Source organism: Taeniopygia guttata, chromosome Z, assembly GCF_048771995.1.
Source record: "Taeniopygia guttata chromosome Z, bTaeGut7.mat, whole genome shotgun sequence".
NCBI classification, from domain to species: Eukaryota; Metazoa; Chordata; class Aves; order Passeriformes; family Estrildidae; genus Taeniopygia; species Taeniopygia guttata.
The window spans coordinates 79,948,085-79,963,850 of record NC_133063.1 but is presented as its reverse complement, the minus strand read 5'-3'; the positions used below and the strand labels follow the sequence as shown (position 1 = coordinate 79,963,850).

Below are 15,766 nucleotides of genomic sequence, written 5' to 3'. Positions count from 1 at the left end.
TTTTCAAACCAATTTCTTGCTTGGAATTAAGCCAGAGCAGGATTTCTAAGGCAGGCAGCTCCTCCTGTTTCCACGGAGAGCACATGGGGAGCTTCTGAGCTTCGCCTGCTCTGCGTGGCCCAGGAGCGATCTTTATCCACAAGATAAATATTTGCTACAAAATAATTAGGGAAGGGAAAAAAACACTGTAATTTGTCCTCAACAACCTACTGGGATAGACTAGTTAATCAACACTGGATCTGCCCCAGGATGGTGAGATGGCCACTTTGGACTGGGAGATAGCCAGGGAAATGTGGAATTTGCTCCTCTGCCTTAATCCAAGCCAAGACAAAGCAGGCAGGAATGCAAAGGATGCTCATGTATCTGACTTCTGCACATTTCCACAGGGGGGAATACACAGCTGTACTGAAGGGCGGGCGAAATCTGGCATCCTATGTCTTAGAGTTGGTCCAGAATGTATTTCTTGGGAAGAAAAATGTGTAAAACTGGCATTGTGAAAACTATCCATAACTCACCCCTGAAGGAACCAGCTGAGGACACATCCAGTGTTCAACATCCCTGTCCATGTCACTTGCTTCTCCTTCCTTGTCCCCATCTCCCTTCCTAACACCATCACTGGGACTGGCCTGCTCCTGCTTTAAGCCATCCCAAGAAGGCAAAACACCAAAGAATTTTACTGTTCTGTGTTGCAGCATTTTTGAGAGAAAGAGGACATGAGTTATGAGATTTGAGCTACTCCAGTCTAGGCCTCAGATTTGGGCCTTGCGAGGCCTTCAAGCCTCTGACGCAGTTAGAAATTCAGAGCTTGTGGCGCAGATAAAAATAGTTCTAAGGTGTGATGGGGACCACTGGGTTGTCTGGGTGTGAATTAGTATAGGTTTTATAGTGTAAGGTGTAGGCCGTTTTAAGGAAAAGGTAAACAGTGTTAGCCTACCAATCAGAGTGTCTTTGTTTTTGTAAACTATGTAGAAGCTTATATAAACTACCACCTTATCTTGAATAAAGGGAGAACGTTTGATTAACCACATTGGTTCAGACCTGCGTTTGTCTTGTCCAGCTTTCCATTTTTCTGAGATTCCCTGGCTTTTGTTCTGCTTGAGACCACCACCAGTGCTGGAATTACTGAAAAGCCAGTGGCAGAGAAATTAGATAGGCTTTGGCCAAATGATCAAACCTTACAAGTTGATCATCTCAGCTTTGTCTTGCAGTAAAAAAAATCTTTGGAGACTCAGGAAGTTTCCTATAGACCAGATACTTGTTTCACCCCTTCCTAACAAACTGCTCTGGCCCACAAGTCGGAGCTGCCCCTCTTAGTGCTCCACTTTTTCTCACACTCAGCATTTTGGCTTCAGGCTGACAAAGAATATTTATATTTATATTAATTATTAGCAGGATATTCTTCCCTGGCAGGGTGGGCAGCCCTGGCACAGGTGCCCAGAGCAGCTGGGGCTGCCCCTGGATCCCTGGCAGTGCCCAAGGCCAGGCTGGACACTGGGGCTGGAGCAGCTGGGACAGTGGGAGGTGTCCCTGACATGACAGAGGTGGCACTGGGTGGGCTTTAAGATCCCTCCCCAACCCAAACCATTCCACTATTCTATAACTGTCTGGTTTTAAATTCACATTTTTATGTAATTATTCATCTTTACTGAAAGATATTGAGGCATACTGGAGCAATCACTGCTCTTGCTGTGTGAACCAATATAGATGTGGTACTAACATTAAGTCAATATATATAGTCAATCACACTTTATTCCAGCTGATTTCCGAGCTCTTGTTCAGAATGTTGCTTTGATTTTTTTTTCTTCCCTGATGGATTTCACAAGAGAAAAGATACACTGACACTACATTCCCAGCTGCCTGACATTGCTTCAATTACCTTTTTTTCTTTCTTTATGACTTTAGTGGCATGCTGAACCACAAGATCCACATTTGGAGTAAGAGTTTAAGTAAAATCACCCTAGGAAGGAACCAGAGCATTTTTGTAATTGTGCCACAGTACAAACATGCAGCATTTCTAAGAGAAATTTATGAAAACAATTATTTCCCTCAGTAAGGATACCAGATTGAAGAGAAACCTGGTGAAGAAAGCCAAGGAGTCAGAATAGGATGGGCTTGATCACACCCAAGAAAATGAAAATCATTATCAAACAACTTGATCTTTATCCTGAAGGGCTATCTGTAGGGAGTGCATCATACTGTACAAGGTCTGAAGGTAAAGCATAAAAAAAGACATTAAAGAAATTACACAAAAGCATCATTAAAGAAATATATATAGCATGCACCACAGAAGGGAGCTACTAGGTCATTTCAGCTACTTCCCATGACAACAGCACATCATTTCCCCATCCACACTGTATATTATTCACAGTATCAAGCTAATCTTCCCTTAAAATTGTTCAAATAAATAGAACTGCATGGTTTTAAAATTGTTCTGGAATGGTATCTGAAAGCAATCAGCTAGTGGGTCTTAGTTTTTAACCTAGAAAAGACCTTGCAAAGCAATCCCATGCAATTCCTCACACAAAGAAGGAATCTGACAAGTTACATTGCATGTAATAGTTTCTCCATCTCTACTTCAAAAGCCTGAGCTGGAAAAGGAGTAAAAAAAGCCAAAGGAAAAAAACCCTGGAAAACAAATCAAAGCAGGGTGGTCTAAAGAGCTGTGATACAGATTAATCAGGAAGGAAACTTGGATTTCTGGTGCTGGTTGTCTGCAATGAAACACCCAGCAGTGATAGAAGTTGTCCTGCATGAGGGAGAGACAGACTGAAAGATGTAAACAAATGCTAAATACAAAATAAATCTAATTTATTTTAATTTTTTTTCTGTTTCTCGTGCCTCCTCTTGGCACATGCAAGTCTTATCTGTGAGTGTTTCTTGTGTGATCTGTTGTAGATTCACTGTTGCAGAAACCTAAGACATGGGTAATCAGATGCCAGAAATTACTGTTATTTATGCTCCGCTGTCACAGCTCTCCATAATTATGCAGGTTGACACAGCATCTTGACAATGATAGGGAAAAAAAAAGGAGATTTGCAGGGATTTTTTTCAGCCTCCCTACACAGGAGCTTGGCAAATTAAATTGCTGCAGCTAAAAATTAGAAATGCAGTCATCTCTTTCACATTTGGTTTGGTTTTTTTTTTTTTTTGGCCTGTCAAAAAGTTACTATTGTGAGAGTACTCAAAGACATGAATAAAAAGGTCTCTAGTCTAAATGGTAGCTTTATCCTACAGTAGGACCATAATCTGACTATGCATAAATAAATGCCTTGTGTTGTTTAGAATTGAAAACAATCAGGGAAAAAATTAGTAGCAAGGGGCGAGGGGCAGAAAGAATGAGAGAAGATTATTTGCATAATGCTGAGAAAACACCCTGCTTTGCATTAAAATTAAAAATTTGAAACTGTGGGGTTCAAATCTGTAGTGTGAAGCACTTAACAGTTACCTGAGCTCGTGCTGTCCCAGGTGTGCAAGAGTGAGGCTGTTCATTGGTTAAACTGCTGTGTGTACAGAATTTCAATATTCTGATAGAGCACTTTGGGTTAGGAAATGTCTCCATCAGCTTTAATCAAGAGCCACCACTTGATGCAGAAACTGCACACTCAGAGGGGGTTTATACCTCTGTATCTGACCCCACTCTCTCACACATTGCTGAAATCTGTGGATATTGATGATTCTGAGATTGTAGAGAGTCTCTGTCTTTCAGCCCCACTGCCAAAGCAGAAGCCATAATTGGTCTGTGCTGTTTCAAGGTTGTTTATTCTGTTTATCTCTAACATGTTCTGCTGCCCTGCCGCAGCTCTGTCCTGCAGGGCAGCGTGTGGGGCTCTGCCCTCAGTGGGATGTTACAAACATTAAATACCACAAACTACCTGTGCTGGATTTACAATAACGTGCCAATATCTGTCACCTACGTTGGACAGTGTGTCCCCAGCCTGAACCAACAGAAAAATGCCAACACCACAGTGAAACATGGAGGGCATGAAGAAGGAGAAAAAGGACAAGACACACCCAATTTCCTCCATCTTGTCCCCTTTGGACCCCTAATCTAGAATCCTAAAACTTTTGCACCCATGCCACACTTAATTATTACTTATATCAAACACTCAGAGCTGGTAATTCATCCTGTGAGATTGAAAACTCTTTTCCATGGACAGAGATCACAGACAGTGTCTCTGGGGGCTCTGTCCAGGGGGGTTCTGACCCCTGCCAGGGTCCCAGACCTGCCAGGGCAGCCAGAGGGATGCCCTGAACTCCCACAACACATCACCTGGGAGAGGAAGCAGAAGAAAATCCCACACCAAAACCTCCCACCGCCTCTGGGGGAGGCTTTGCTCCCCTCCCCGTCCTCTGCAGCCTCCAGGGTCACAAAAAAACCACAAATCTGAGGCACAATTTTCTCTCACATCCTCAGATTCCTGCTGTTTGTGCCAAGCTCCTGCCCTGGCTCTGCAGAAGGAGCGCTGATCTTCTCAAGCCTCTTTATCCATCTGCTGCTCCTCCCTGCTGTCATCTGCACACTTCAGCTTGCTGCTTTAAATACTGTGCCTGAAACCCTGACTCCTAAAACCCGGAACGTGTCGTTCTGCTGCCGCAGTTGGGAGAGCTGAGATAATCCAGGATTCTCCACTTAAACAGCGTGGGCAGAAGGATGGCTTGGCTGCACAGGAATATTCTCTTGGAAGCAAGGCATTCAAGGAAGGTGTGTGCCTAGTGTCAGCAGGGCCAGGTGGCACGGGGAGAATGGAGAGACACTGCTGCCAGAGGAGGGAGAAAACTGCATGGCCAAGGCTCAGATGGAGTTGGTGCTGTGTCTCAGGGTTCTGTGGTCAAGATGACCCTGAGATCATAAAAAGTCTTTTCCTCCCAGCCCCTCAGCCAAAGAAGAAATCCAGATGCATTGGTTTTGCTTCTCAAAGTTGTTAATTTTCTCTTATCTATAACATTCTTTCTCTGACCTGCTGAGCTCTGTCTAGCAAGTCAGATTGTGGCATTCTACCTGCACTCTGGGGCGGTGTTCGCATTTTATACTAAAAACAACGTGTACTATGATTATAATAACGTGCCAATAACTGTAATTTATGCTGGACGGTGTGTCTCTACTCTAACCCAATAAAAGTGTCACCATCACAGTGAAAGGTGGAGGACAAGAAGAAGAAGAAGAAGAAGAAGAAGAAGAAGAAGAAGAAGAAGAAGAAGAAGAAGAAGAAGAAGAAGAAGAAGAAGAAGAAGAAGAAGAAGAAGAAGAAGAAGAAGAAGAAGAAGAAGAAGAAGAAGAAGAAGAAGAAGAAGAAGAAGAAGAAGAAGAAGAAGAAGAAGAAGAAGGACAAGACACACCCAAATTCCTCCATTTTGCCTCCTGAACCCCATTCTAAAAAACTCCAAAATTCTACTTTTTCACCCTGTGTTACATTAACTAAAACTCTTGTGACCAGTAAATCTTCATACAAAGTTGGCAGCTTTCCCCACAGGCTAAAATCGAAGCCACAGGTTGTTTTGACTTTGTGACAAGGTCTCCAAGCCCCCTGCCAGGGCCTTGAGGCAGCCAGAGCAGCCAGAGGGATGTCCTGGGTTCCCAGAGTACTGCAAGAACTGTGAGGGAAAACAAAAAGAGTTTTTCTGAATAAAATAATGGCAGAAGGCAGTGCAAAAATACCACTGGCCTGTTCCAGGAAGAGGATGGTCACCTCACAGATAGGGACAGGGACAAGGCTGAGGTGTTCAGTGCATCCTTTGCCTTCTTTGACACAGATGGACCAAGAAGGTACCAGTGCCCTGAGCTGGAGGACCAAGACTGTGAGAATGATAGACCCTAATTAACCCCAGTCTGCTGCTGCAGCTGGATCCCTAGAGATCTATGGGGCCTGATGGGATTAATCTGAGAATCCTCAAACAGCTGCTGATATCATCACAAAATCTCTCTTTTTGAGTGGTCTTGGGAGTCCAGAGAAGTGCCAGATGACTTGAAGCTGGAAAACATTCAGTTTTCAAGGAGAGCAAGAAGGAGGACCCTAGAAATGACAGGTCTGGTAAAGGTATGGAACCTGGTAAAGGTAGGTATGGAGAAGATTATTCTGGGAGGTATTGAAAAACATCTGGAGGAAAAGTCATTGGTCACAGCCAGCATGGCTTCATGAGGGAAAAGTCCTGTTTGTCAAACCTGATTTCCTTTCAAGGTGACCCACTCAGTGGATCAAGGAAACCAGCTGGTGGAATCTTTCTGGATTTCAGAAAAGTTTTCCGTGCTGTCTCTTACAGGATTGTTCTGGACAAACTGTCCATCCCACATCTGGATAAACACATCATGAGATGGGTGAGCAGCTGGGTCATGGATCAGGCACAAAGGGTGACAGCGGCTGGGTGACATGAGACAGGGAACCCGTCACTGGTGAGGTTCTGCAGGGCTCCATCCTCAGCCCTGGGCTCCTCAGCATCCTCAGGAGTTACCTGGATGTAGGACTGGAAGGGATCCTGAGAAAGTTCATGGATGATACAAAACTGGGGGGAGTTGTTGCCGCCCTCGAGGGCAGGGAGGCTGTGACAAATGAGAGGCTGGGGCCAGCTCCAGCTGTGTGAGGTGCTGGATTGTGCCCCTGGGATGGGGTAACCATGGACAGACTGGGAATGAGAGGCTGGGAAGAGTTCCAGGGAAAGGGATGGGAGTCCCGGTCAGCAGGACATCCCTGTCCTGGGGGCACGGAAAAATACTGCTTATAATTTCAAAAGAGTAGCTAGACTACTGAATGCACTCCTGGATCTTCCTTCTAAGCTCTTCTCCAAACTTCTCACTGGCTCTGTAGTATAAAAACAAGCCCCGATAACCGAATTTGTTTTCCTTCTTTCATTTTTCAGCAAAAACTGCACGCAAATTTGTGAAAAAAACCTGGAAACACAAAGGTCAGAGGCAGTGCCCCGGGCCAGGAGGGACATCCCTGTCCTGGGGGCACCAGGCCCAGCATGGCCGGCCGGGCCAGGGAGGGATTGTCCTGCTCTGCCCTGGGCCGGGGCGGCCTCAGCTGGAATATTGTGTGCAGTTCTGGGCACGGCAATGTAAAAATGCCATTAAACCGTCAGGGCCGTGCAGAGGAGGCCGTGGGGACGGCGCAGGGCCATGGTGAGGAGCAGCTGAGGGCACTCGGTCTGTTGGGATGGAGGAGACTGAGGGGAGACCTCAGGGCAGCCCTGCAGCTTCTGGTGAGGGGAAGAGGAGGGGCAGGCACTGAGCTCTGCTCTGTGGGGACAGGGACAGGGCCCAGGAGATGGCCTGAAGTTGTGTCAGAGCGGTTCAGCTTGGATATCAGGAAAAATGTCTTCCCTTTGAGGGTGCTGGCGCTGCCCAGGCTCCACAGGGAATGGCTCCCCAAGGCTGCCAGAGCTCCAGGAGAGTTTGGACAACTTCCAGGGATGCACAATGTGGGATTTTAGGGTGCCTGTGCAGGGCCAGGAGCTGAGCTGGATGGGTCTCTTTCAGCTCAGCATATTCTGTGATTGTGTCAGTATTTGCTTTCCCATTTTCAAACAATTTCACCAAAGATATATATATATATATATATACATACATAATTCATAATATGTAAGCCTTATGGACACAAGCCTTTTATATACAAGCCATAAAACCCCCTTCTGCCCCTTATTAAAAAGATATGTTGAGTGAGGAATACTATCAATAACCTCAAAAAAATGCTTTTGTTGCCTATAACAAATTCTTACTTTAAATACAGATCTGTGCATCAAGAATTCATAGGATGATTAGGTCCTGTCTAACTTCTAAGTATCAAACCAGATGTGAGGCACATAAGTGGCTGCAATTCCTCTGTATGGTCTCTGGAGTGTAGATATACCCAAATTATACCCAAAGTGCAGTATGTTTGCATAAAGCTGTTATGCATTATGTCAAATTAAGATGTTTTTATGTATGTTTCATATGATAATGCATTCACACACGCACACACACACACCCCACATATAGTTATTAGCTGGATTAGCTAGAGACTTTATTAGATAATTATGGTCTACTTCATTTCTCAGCTTTCAGAACTTAAAATAGAAGAACACCCCCACTGTGATGAAAGGTAACACAGTTTGCTGATTAGAGGGAAGAAAAAGCCACGCAAAAAAATTAATAAATAACCCCACAAGTATGTTAAGTATATTCCCTCACCAGCAAGACTGAAATTTGATGAAACCTCGAAGCTGCAGGTATTGGGTTTGGACAGATCCTTGCTCTGTTCCCACAGGATGAATGGCAAAAAACTGTTCTGCCCTCTACACAGCTTGTTAGAAAGTCAGCCATGCCCTGCTGTCACTACTCATGGTGAGTTGATCTCCCTTCAAACATAAGACCAGAGTTTCCTATAAAAAGGGAAACTTAGACCCATTATTCCTCAGACTGACATAGCATGCTGAATTTAGGCTGAATTTTCCTTTACCCTAGGTTGTCTCCTGAACTTTAAATGCAAAATGTGTTTTGGTGCTCCAATAAAAAACATCATTTCCAGAAGTTTTAATTTTGCAGATGTTAATGTTCTTACAACCCTTCTTTGGACTTGAATCCTTTGACTCATCTTTTATTTTCTGACTCATTCATCATCTGACTAAGATTTCACTATATTTTGACTGAAAATTTTTTCTGAAACTTAAATTAGCACCCATTTGTTGTTCAACCCACTTATTCAAACCCAAGCTGGGTTCAGGTATGCTGCAGAGATGCTCAGTGTCATAGAATCACATAAATGGCTTGGGTTGGGAGGGAACTTAAATTCCATCCAGTGCCACCCCAGCCGTGGCAGGGACACCTCCCACTGTCCCAGCTGCTCCAGCCCCAGTGTCCAGCCTGGCCTTGGGCACTGCCAGGGATCCAGGGGCAGCCCCAGATGTGCCAGGGCCTGCCCACCCTGCCAGGGAAGGATTTTTTCATCACCTCTAATCTCACTTGCAACACAGCACCGACCATCCTTTAGGATTTCAGAAATCCTGGCTCTGTGGCTTACCTAAGTTTGAGATGTTTAAGAGACTTAAGATGAAAACAGTAACACGCCAACGCCTGTTGTGACTCACAATAAATTTGGGAATAACAGGGATTATTCTCTGATTCTTGCAGTTTCTTAAACACAGCTTCCCCAGGTATCTTCACTTAGGCTGAAGGGGCTTCTGGCTGTGAGTTTGTTACCGTTGCTGTAGGAGAATGCGCTGCATAAACAGCTAATTTAAGGTTTAAAAATCTTAATTAAAAGTTACTGTCTTCTGAAATAGCTTCCCAAATGGATAACTTCCTGGATTTTCAAATGGGTGGTAATTGAAAAAATGTGGAGGAGGGAAGATAAGACAGTGACCCTTTCCCCTGTGGTGCCATTGATACACAACCTTGTATGAAGTATATCCTTTGAAAAGAGACATAAAGGATAAGGACATAAAGGACAGTGAAATTAGAGGCTGGGCACATGAAAAAAACCAACTAATACTACCAGAACGATTAATTCCAGTTATAATAATGCATGGCTTGACATCAAATTTTGTCCTAGGCTGACCAGACACGTACAGAATACAACAGTATATCCACTATATGCTTTCTGGAGGCTATACGAGCAGTCATGGAAAATCAATTTGAATACAAATGTAATTTGTTAAAAGAACAGTGAAAATCATTATGCAGGGTCACACTGTCAGCACTTTGTACAGAAGCAGATGCTGTCCAAAGATGCAAAGGCATTCAGTAAAACAGAGGAATCTTGGTCTTTAAAAGCCTCTGTGATCTTTTCAGCCTTTCAGTATAGATACATGAGAACAAAGCTACAGTTTACCTCTCTTGTTTCTCAGCACTTTTGCTCTTTGCAGCTGATTCCAGCTGCAGAAAGGGGCTTTATAGAAACTTCTAAGCCTCAGAGTGAGTGAAGGTTCCCACTGTAATGGAGAAAAAAAACCACATCTTTGAAACACTTCCTTCAAAGTTCCAGAGCTTTTCACTCAGGCTGACAGGATATGGTCATAAAATAGAGAATTAGACTTGCCTGTTTTCAGCAATGTCAATATAATTTTTAGGCAAACCACACATAAAAACTCAGCAGACAGCTAAGTGGAGAAGCATGATACAACCCAAGCAGCAGCTTCACTATAAAGACAACTCAAATGGTAATTTTTCAGAAGGTCCTGTCACAAAAATGTTTATCATGAAGGCGTGGGATGCATTGATCTGCTGAGCACCTATAGTCCCATTACTGTTGTTGGTCAGATTACAACATGGCCAGAGGTGCATCTCAGAACCAAAACAGCCACCACTTTTATATCATGCATTCCTATCATGCATCTGATCCCAGTCTTTGCTGACTGTTAGGAAAGCTAACAGCTAGTAAAGCTAACAGTTAGTAAACTAGGGGTTTTTTTTGGACAAAAAAACCCTAAAAAACCAACACAGTGGTACTCATGAACCTGTATTACCACAGGTGGGATGCACTGTGTTTCTTCCTCCTGAAACAATCTCTAGTAGTCTCTGTAATCACTGTGGAAGTTACTGTCTGTCCACGCACAGTAAAGCACCAGAGTGCCTGGCATTCAAATTCCGCCAAGGAACAGCAACAGCAGCAAATGAAAAAGCTCATAGCTGTTTTTAAATATGTATAAAAGGGCATTGCTTATCAAAAATGCACCTGCATCTTTTTTGCAACCTAAGGGCTGGAAGTCCCTGCACCCTTGAAGACATCTCTGAAGAACAGGCTCCTGTTACAGTGCATGAGATTGCAAACTCATCAGACTGACCATGAGGAAGAAAATTATAGTCTCCCATTGAGATGACTTTTTCATCCATTACTATCTTTCAATCTCTCTCATCCTTCTCTCTCCCTTAAAATCAACAACAGCAACATCATCAAAAAGACAGAAAGAACCCCACCCCAAACTTGCTGACATACTATATATTTGCTCCAAACACTAAAAGCAAAAGGTGTTTTTAAGACACCATGAATAAACAGGATTTTGACCTCCACCATTACTTTGCAGCTCCACCAAAAAAAGCAGTTGGTCTTTTTCTTTAACAGTGGAAAGGCAGGTCAGTGATGAAGTCTATGACTTAACTTTGATCTGAACTTGGAATTTACCCCGAGAGCCAGGTGGTAACCAGCCACTGCACAGATGACACTTCCACTGGTTTTCATCCTACACTATAATGGGAATGGACTCATAACGTCTTGGGACAAATTCTGCACTGTTCAAAACCTGCTTTTGAAAGAGTTTTGGTTACTCACAGTGCTTAGAGTCATTGCAACTTTGAGAGGATCTATTAAAAGTAAATGTTATGACAGCCACCAAAATTAACCCACTATATCAGACTTGTCAAGCAGCATTTTGCTCCATTTCAGCTCAAAAAAAGACTCAGTATAATTTTCTTCTGTTTCCTTTTGACAGCCAAGGACAAACCTTTAACTGAACAATCACAGCTTAAGCAATCACAGAGCAAATGGATTTTTTTTTCCTTCCTATTTCACTTCTGCTAGAAAACCTATTAAGTTTTCTCTGCTCTGAAGTTACCTGAAAACATGGCAGAACTGTAGACTTTAATGAGAAAACATCACAGATATGAGCTATCAGAATTTCCAAGGAAGCCCATTGCAAAGCACTTATGGCAAGTCCAGGTTTTGTGCCAGACACAGTTATCTTCTGCTCAAAAAAAAAAAAAAAAAAAAAAAAAAAGACTTTGGGGAATAAACAGCAGGTACAAGGACATATTGCATAAGCTATCACATGCTCACTGCAACTGTGCGAATGCTACCGGATTTTGAGAAGCCGCCGTGCTGAATAATTTAGGGGCTAATAAAATATTCAGTTTTTACTGATACACTGGTTTCATTTTGAAACCTCAAAAAAAAAAAGAAAAAAAGTTAATAATGAGGGGAAGAGGTCTAAAAGTCAGCGGGAATATTCGGGTACTTATTAGGAGAACAGTTGTTTTACCAAGCAGGAGGATAGAGGGGTCTCCACGCCGGGTGGGATCACACAGAGACACAGACCCCACGGCACAGGACGCTTGCAGAGGACGGGGAAAGCCCTCGGGGGGCTTCGGCCAAGAGGAGGGGACCCACGGGGGTCCCGGAGCCGAGCCCAGCGCCTTCCCCGGGAGCGCGGAGGGACAGCCGGGATGGGCAGGACGCGACGGGACGGGCAGAGAGCGATGTCCCACCGCCCCGGGCAGCCCCCCGAGCCTTCTGCGGAGGGGGGACCGTGCCCACAGCCCCACCAGCAGCTCCCCGAGCCACGAGCTCATCCAACTTTTCAATGCTGGCAGGGTAAACCCCTGCAAGGACTGATTAATATAAATAATAAAGACAACTCCCAAGAGATCTAAAGTTGTCTCTCCGGGGTACAGTTGGCGTTTTCTTCTTCGGGAGGATTTTTGGTTTTGGTAAGGTTTTTTTTTTTCTTCTGTTTTGGAAGGGGGTGAGACCCCGAGAAGGCGCCTCGGGTGTTTTAGGACGGAGAAGACCTAATTAGAGGGAGGCAGCGAAAGGGTCGCCTGGCAAGAGCTGGTCGCTGCTGCCGAGATGCTCAAGCTCCCGAACGTGTTTGCAAAGTGTTCCGCGGCTTGCCGGGTCCCCGGCTCGGAGCTAGCAGCCTCCAAATTACAGTGAAGACCGGTGGCTGGAGAGGGGTGGGGGGAGGAAGGGAAAAGCGGTGGGGACATAGCTGCGGATATTAAACCTTCCCAGCCGCTCATCTGGATTACATTTAATCTCTCACGGCATTTCTTTCCCCTCTAATTAAACACAGTTTCAAAACAGAAAGAGTCTGAGGATGGATCATCCGCCGGCTTCTATTTCAAACGCAGAGATAAGTATTATTATTTTTTTTTCTTTCTTTATGGTTAATGAGGAAACGAGATCCCAGACAGCGGCACCCTGCTGGGAGCCACCTCCCCGGTCCCCCGCGCACTTGGACTCCGACTTTGCGGGAGCTCCGGCGCGACCCCGACCCCCGTCCCCCGTCCGTCCGTCCGTCCGTCCGTCCGTCCCCTCACCTCGGGCGGGGCGCGGCGCCGCCAGGCTCCCGCAGAGCGCCAGCCAGGCCAGCACCGCGCGGCTCATCCTCCTCCTCCTCCTCCTCCTGCTGCTGCTCCTGCTCTCCTCCGCCTCAGCCGAGGGATGCGAGCGGCGGTGCCTCCGCCCGCCGAGGCGATGCGAGGCGCGGCGAGGATGCGCAGGTCCCTCCCGCGGAGCGCCTCCCGGCCGAGCGCAGCCTCCTCCGCTCCGCTGCCACCGCCCTACGCGCGGCGCGGAGCCCGTCCCGCCGCCCGCCCGCTCTGCGCGCCCGCCAGGTGCCGCCGCGCCTCCAGCATGGCCCGGCCGCCGCCTCTCCTCCGCCTCTTTCTCCTCTCTGCCTTCCTCCTCCTCCTCCTCCTCCTCCTCCTGCCGCCGCTGCCCTGCCCGCCCCGCGCGGATCGCGGGGGCGGTGCCGCTGGACACACCCCGGCCACGCCCGCCGCGGTGCGGAGGGTGCGGGACGGAGATCCGCACACGGCCGGGACCCCGCGGTGTGCAGGGTGCGGGATGGAGCTCCCGCACATGGTCGGGACCCCGCGGTGTGGGATGGAGATCCGCACATGGTCGGGACCCCGCGGTGCGGGATGGAGATCCGCACATAGCCGGGACCCCGCGGTGCGGGATGGAATTCCCGCACATGGCCGGGACCCCGCGGTGCGGGATTGAGATCTGCACACGGCCAGGACCCCGCGGTGCGGGATGGAATTCCCGCACATGGCCGGGACCCCGCGGTGCGGAGGGTGCGGGATGGAGATGCATCCGCACATGGCCGGGACCCCGCGGTGCGGGACGGAATTCCCGCACACAGCCGGGACCCCGCGGTGCGGGATGGAATTCCCGCACACGGCCGGGACCCCGCGGTGCGGAGGGTGCGGGATGGAGATCCGCACATGGCCGGGACCCCGCGGTGCGGGATGGAGATCCGCACACAGCCGGGACCCCGCGGTGCGGGATGGAGATCCGCACATGGCCGGGACCCCGCGGTGCGGGATGGAATTCCCGCACACGGCCGGGACCCCGCGGTGCGGGATGGAGATCCGCACACGGCCGGGACCCCGCAGTGTGGGATGGAATTCCCGCACATGGTCGGGACCCCGCGGTGTGCAGGGTGCGGGATGGAGATCCGCACATGGCCGGGACCCCGCGGTGTGCAGGATGCGGGATGGAATTCCCGCACACAGCCGGGACCCCGCGGTGCGGGATGGAGTTCCACACATGGCCGGGACCCCGCGGTGCGGGATGGAGATCCGCACACGGCCGGGACCCCGCGGTGCGGGATGGAGATCCGCACACGGCCGGGACCCCGCGGTGTGCAGGGTGCGGGATGGAGCTCCGCACACGGCCGGGACCCCGCGGTGCGGGATGGAGTTCCACACATGGCCGGGACCCCGCGGTGCGGGATGGAGCTCCCGCAAGGGGCCGGGACCCCGCGGGATGATGCCGGGGATGCTTCCGCACCGCTGCGGTGTGCGTGGACGGGGTTTTTCTCCCGCGGCAAATCGCATGTCCTGGGCTGGTTTGGTTTTTGGGTGGGGGGTGCCTGCCCTCGTCTATCTATTAGGGAGGGGATGCTATTCACGAAGGTGTTTTTTCCCCTCCGCGGAGGAATTTTGCCCTCCACAAACTTTTGTCTTGTAGATGCTGTCCAAGCCCTGCGCCCTGCCGAGCGCTGCCTCGGTTTAAAATCCCTCCTGAACATCCACAGAGGGAATTGGCACAGAATCACAGGATTATGGCATGGTTTGGGTTGGAAAGGACTTCAGAGCTCACCGCATCCCAACGCCCACGCCATGGGCAGGGACAACTTCTACCAGACCAGGAGATGCAAAGGTCCGTTCTTTCCACCTCTCTCCCTCCTCAGGTAGGATGCCGTCCTGCCCAAAACTGGAAGGGAGTCAAAGCAAGAATGAAAGATGAGGCGATATTCCAGAAGCAGAGCAGCCCAAGGTAGAGGGTAGGAAGATCTCACGTCAGACCACTACATACTTTTTTTTTTTTTTTTTTTTTCATCTCTTTTCCCTACCTGGGTATATAGAGCCACGAGAGTGAAAAAAGTACTAATTTCCTATTGGGCTTCAAAAGGCTCTTCAGATATTTTATATCTGTAATTTGCATCCCATCCACATGCCTTCATGGTGAAAGACCACATATAAATATTATATTAAGCTTTAATGCACTTGCTGAGTGAGAAGGATGCACTGAACAGCTCTACTCTGTTGAGAAGCATTTCTGCAGATACAACCTGAAAGTCCGGGCTGCTTGCATGACAACAAGAAGAGACATCGTGAAATTAGGAGTGGAAACGACCCGTTAAGTCGTCTGATCTCTTGGTTACTTTGGCTGGCACCTCGCGGTAGTTACAGCATTTCCTTTTGCAAGCCCTTTGTCTGCCATTAAATTCCTGCCGGTGACAGGGTGACAGCCCTTGCCTAAAGCTCTGGTTTTACATCTGAGCTCGCAATTAATCACATTTTTCTTTGACACTGGAAGTGTTTTGGTTTCAGCCCCTTACATTGTCAGCAAAGATTTGAAAGGACGAGGCTTCTTTGCGCTGGTTAAACTACAAAGCCAACAGCAATGACGCGCCTTGCTAAAGAGCATTTGACACCCATAATCTCGTGTTTTTTTCTGCTTGCACACAGCTCAGTGGTGCCCACGTCATGTATACACTTCACCCATCACAGCAGGGCAGGTTTCCTGATGGCACCCAGGGCGGTGCAGAGTTATCCAGCAGGCTAGGA

At 47.7% G+C, this 15,766-nt stretch overlaps 1 protein-coding gene across 3 annotated transcripts in view; it reads right to left on the bottom strand.

Annotated features, from left to right (window-relative positions):
* The window catches only part of EDIL3 (EGF like repeats and discoidin domains 3), a 237,245-nt gene extending 223,873 nt beyond the window's left edge, over positions 1-13,372 (bottom strand). For 2 of the 3 annotated variants that reach the window (XM_030258476.4, XM_072922905.1), the window contains exon 1: positions 13,004-13,219. In XM_030258476.4, coding sequence (XP_030114336.1) covers positions 13,004-13,070 — 67 coding nt within the window. In that variant the 5' untranslated portion in view covers positions 13,071-13,219. Of the gene's footprint in view, positions 1-13,003 lie in introns of all 3 variants that reach the window. The other variant, XM_002189898.7, reaches the window with a different exon arrangement.
* Positions 13,373-15,766: the final 2,394 nt, after the last annotated feature.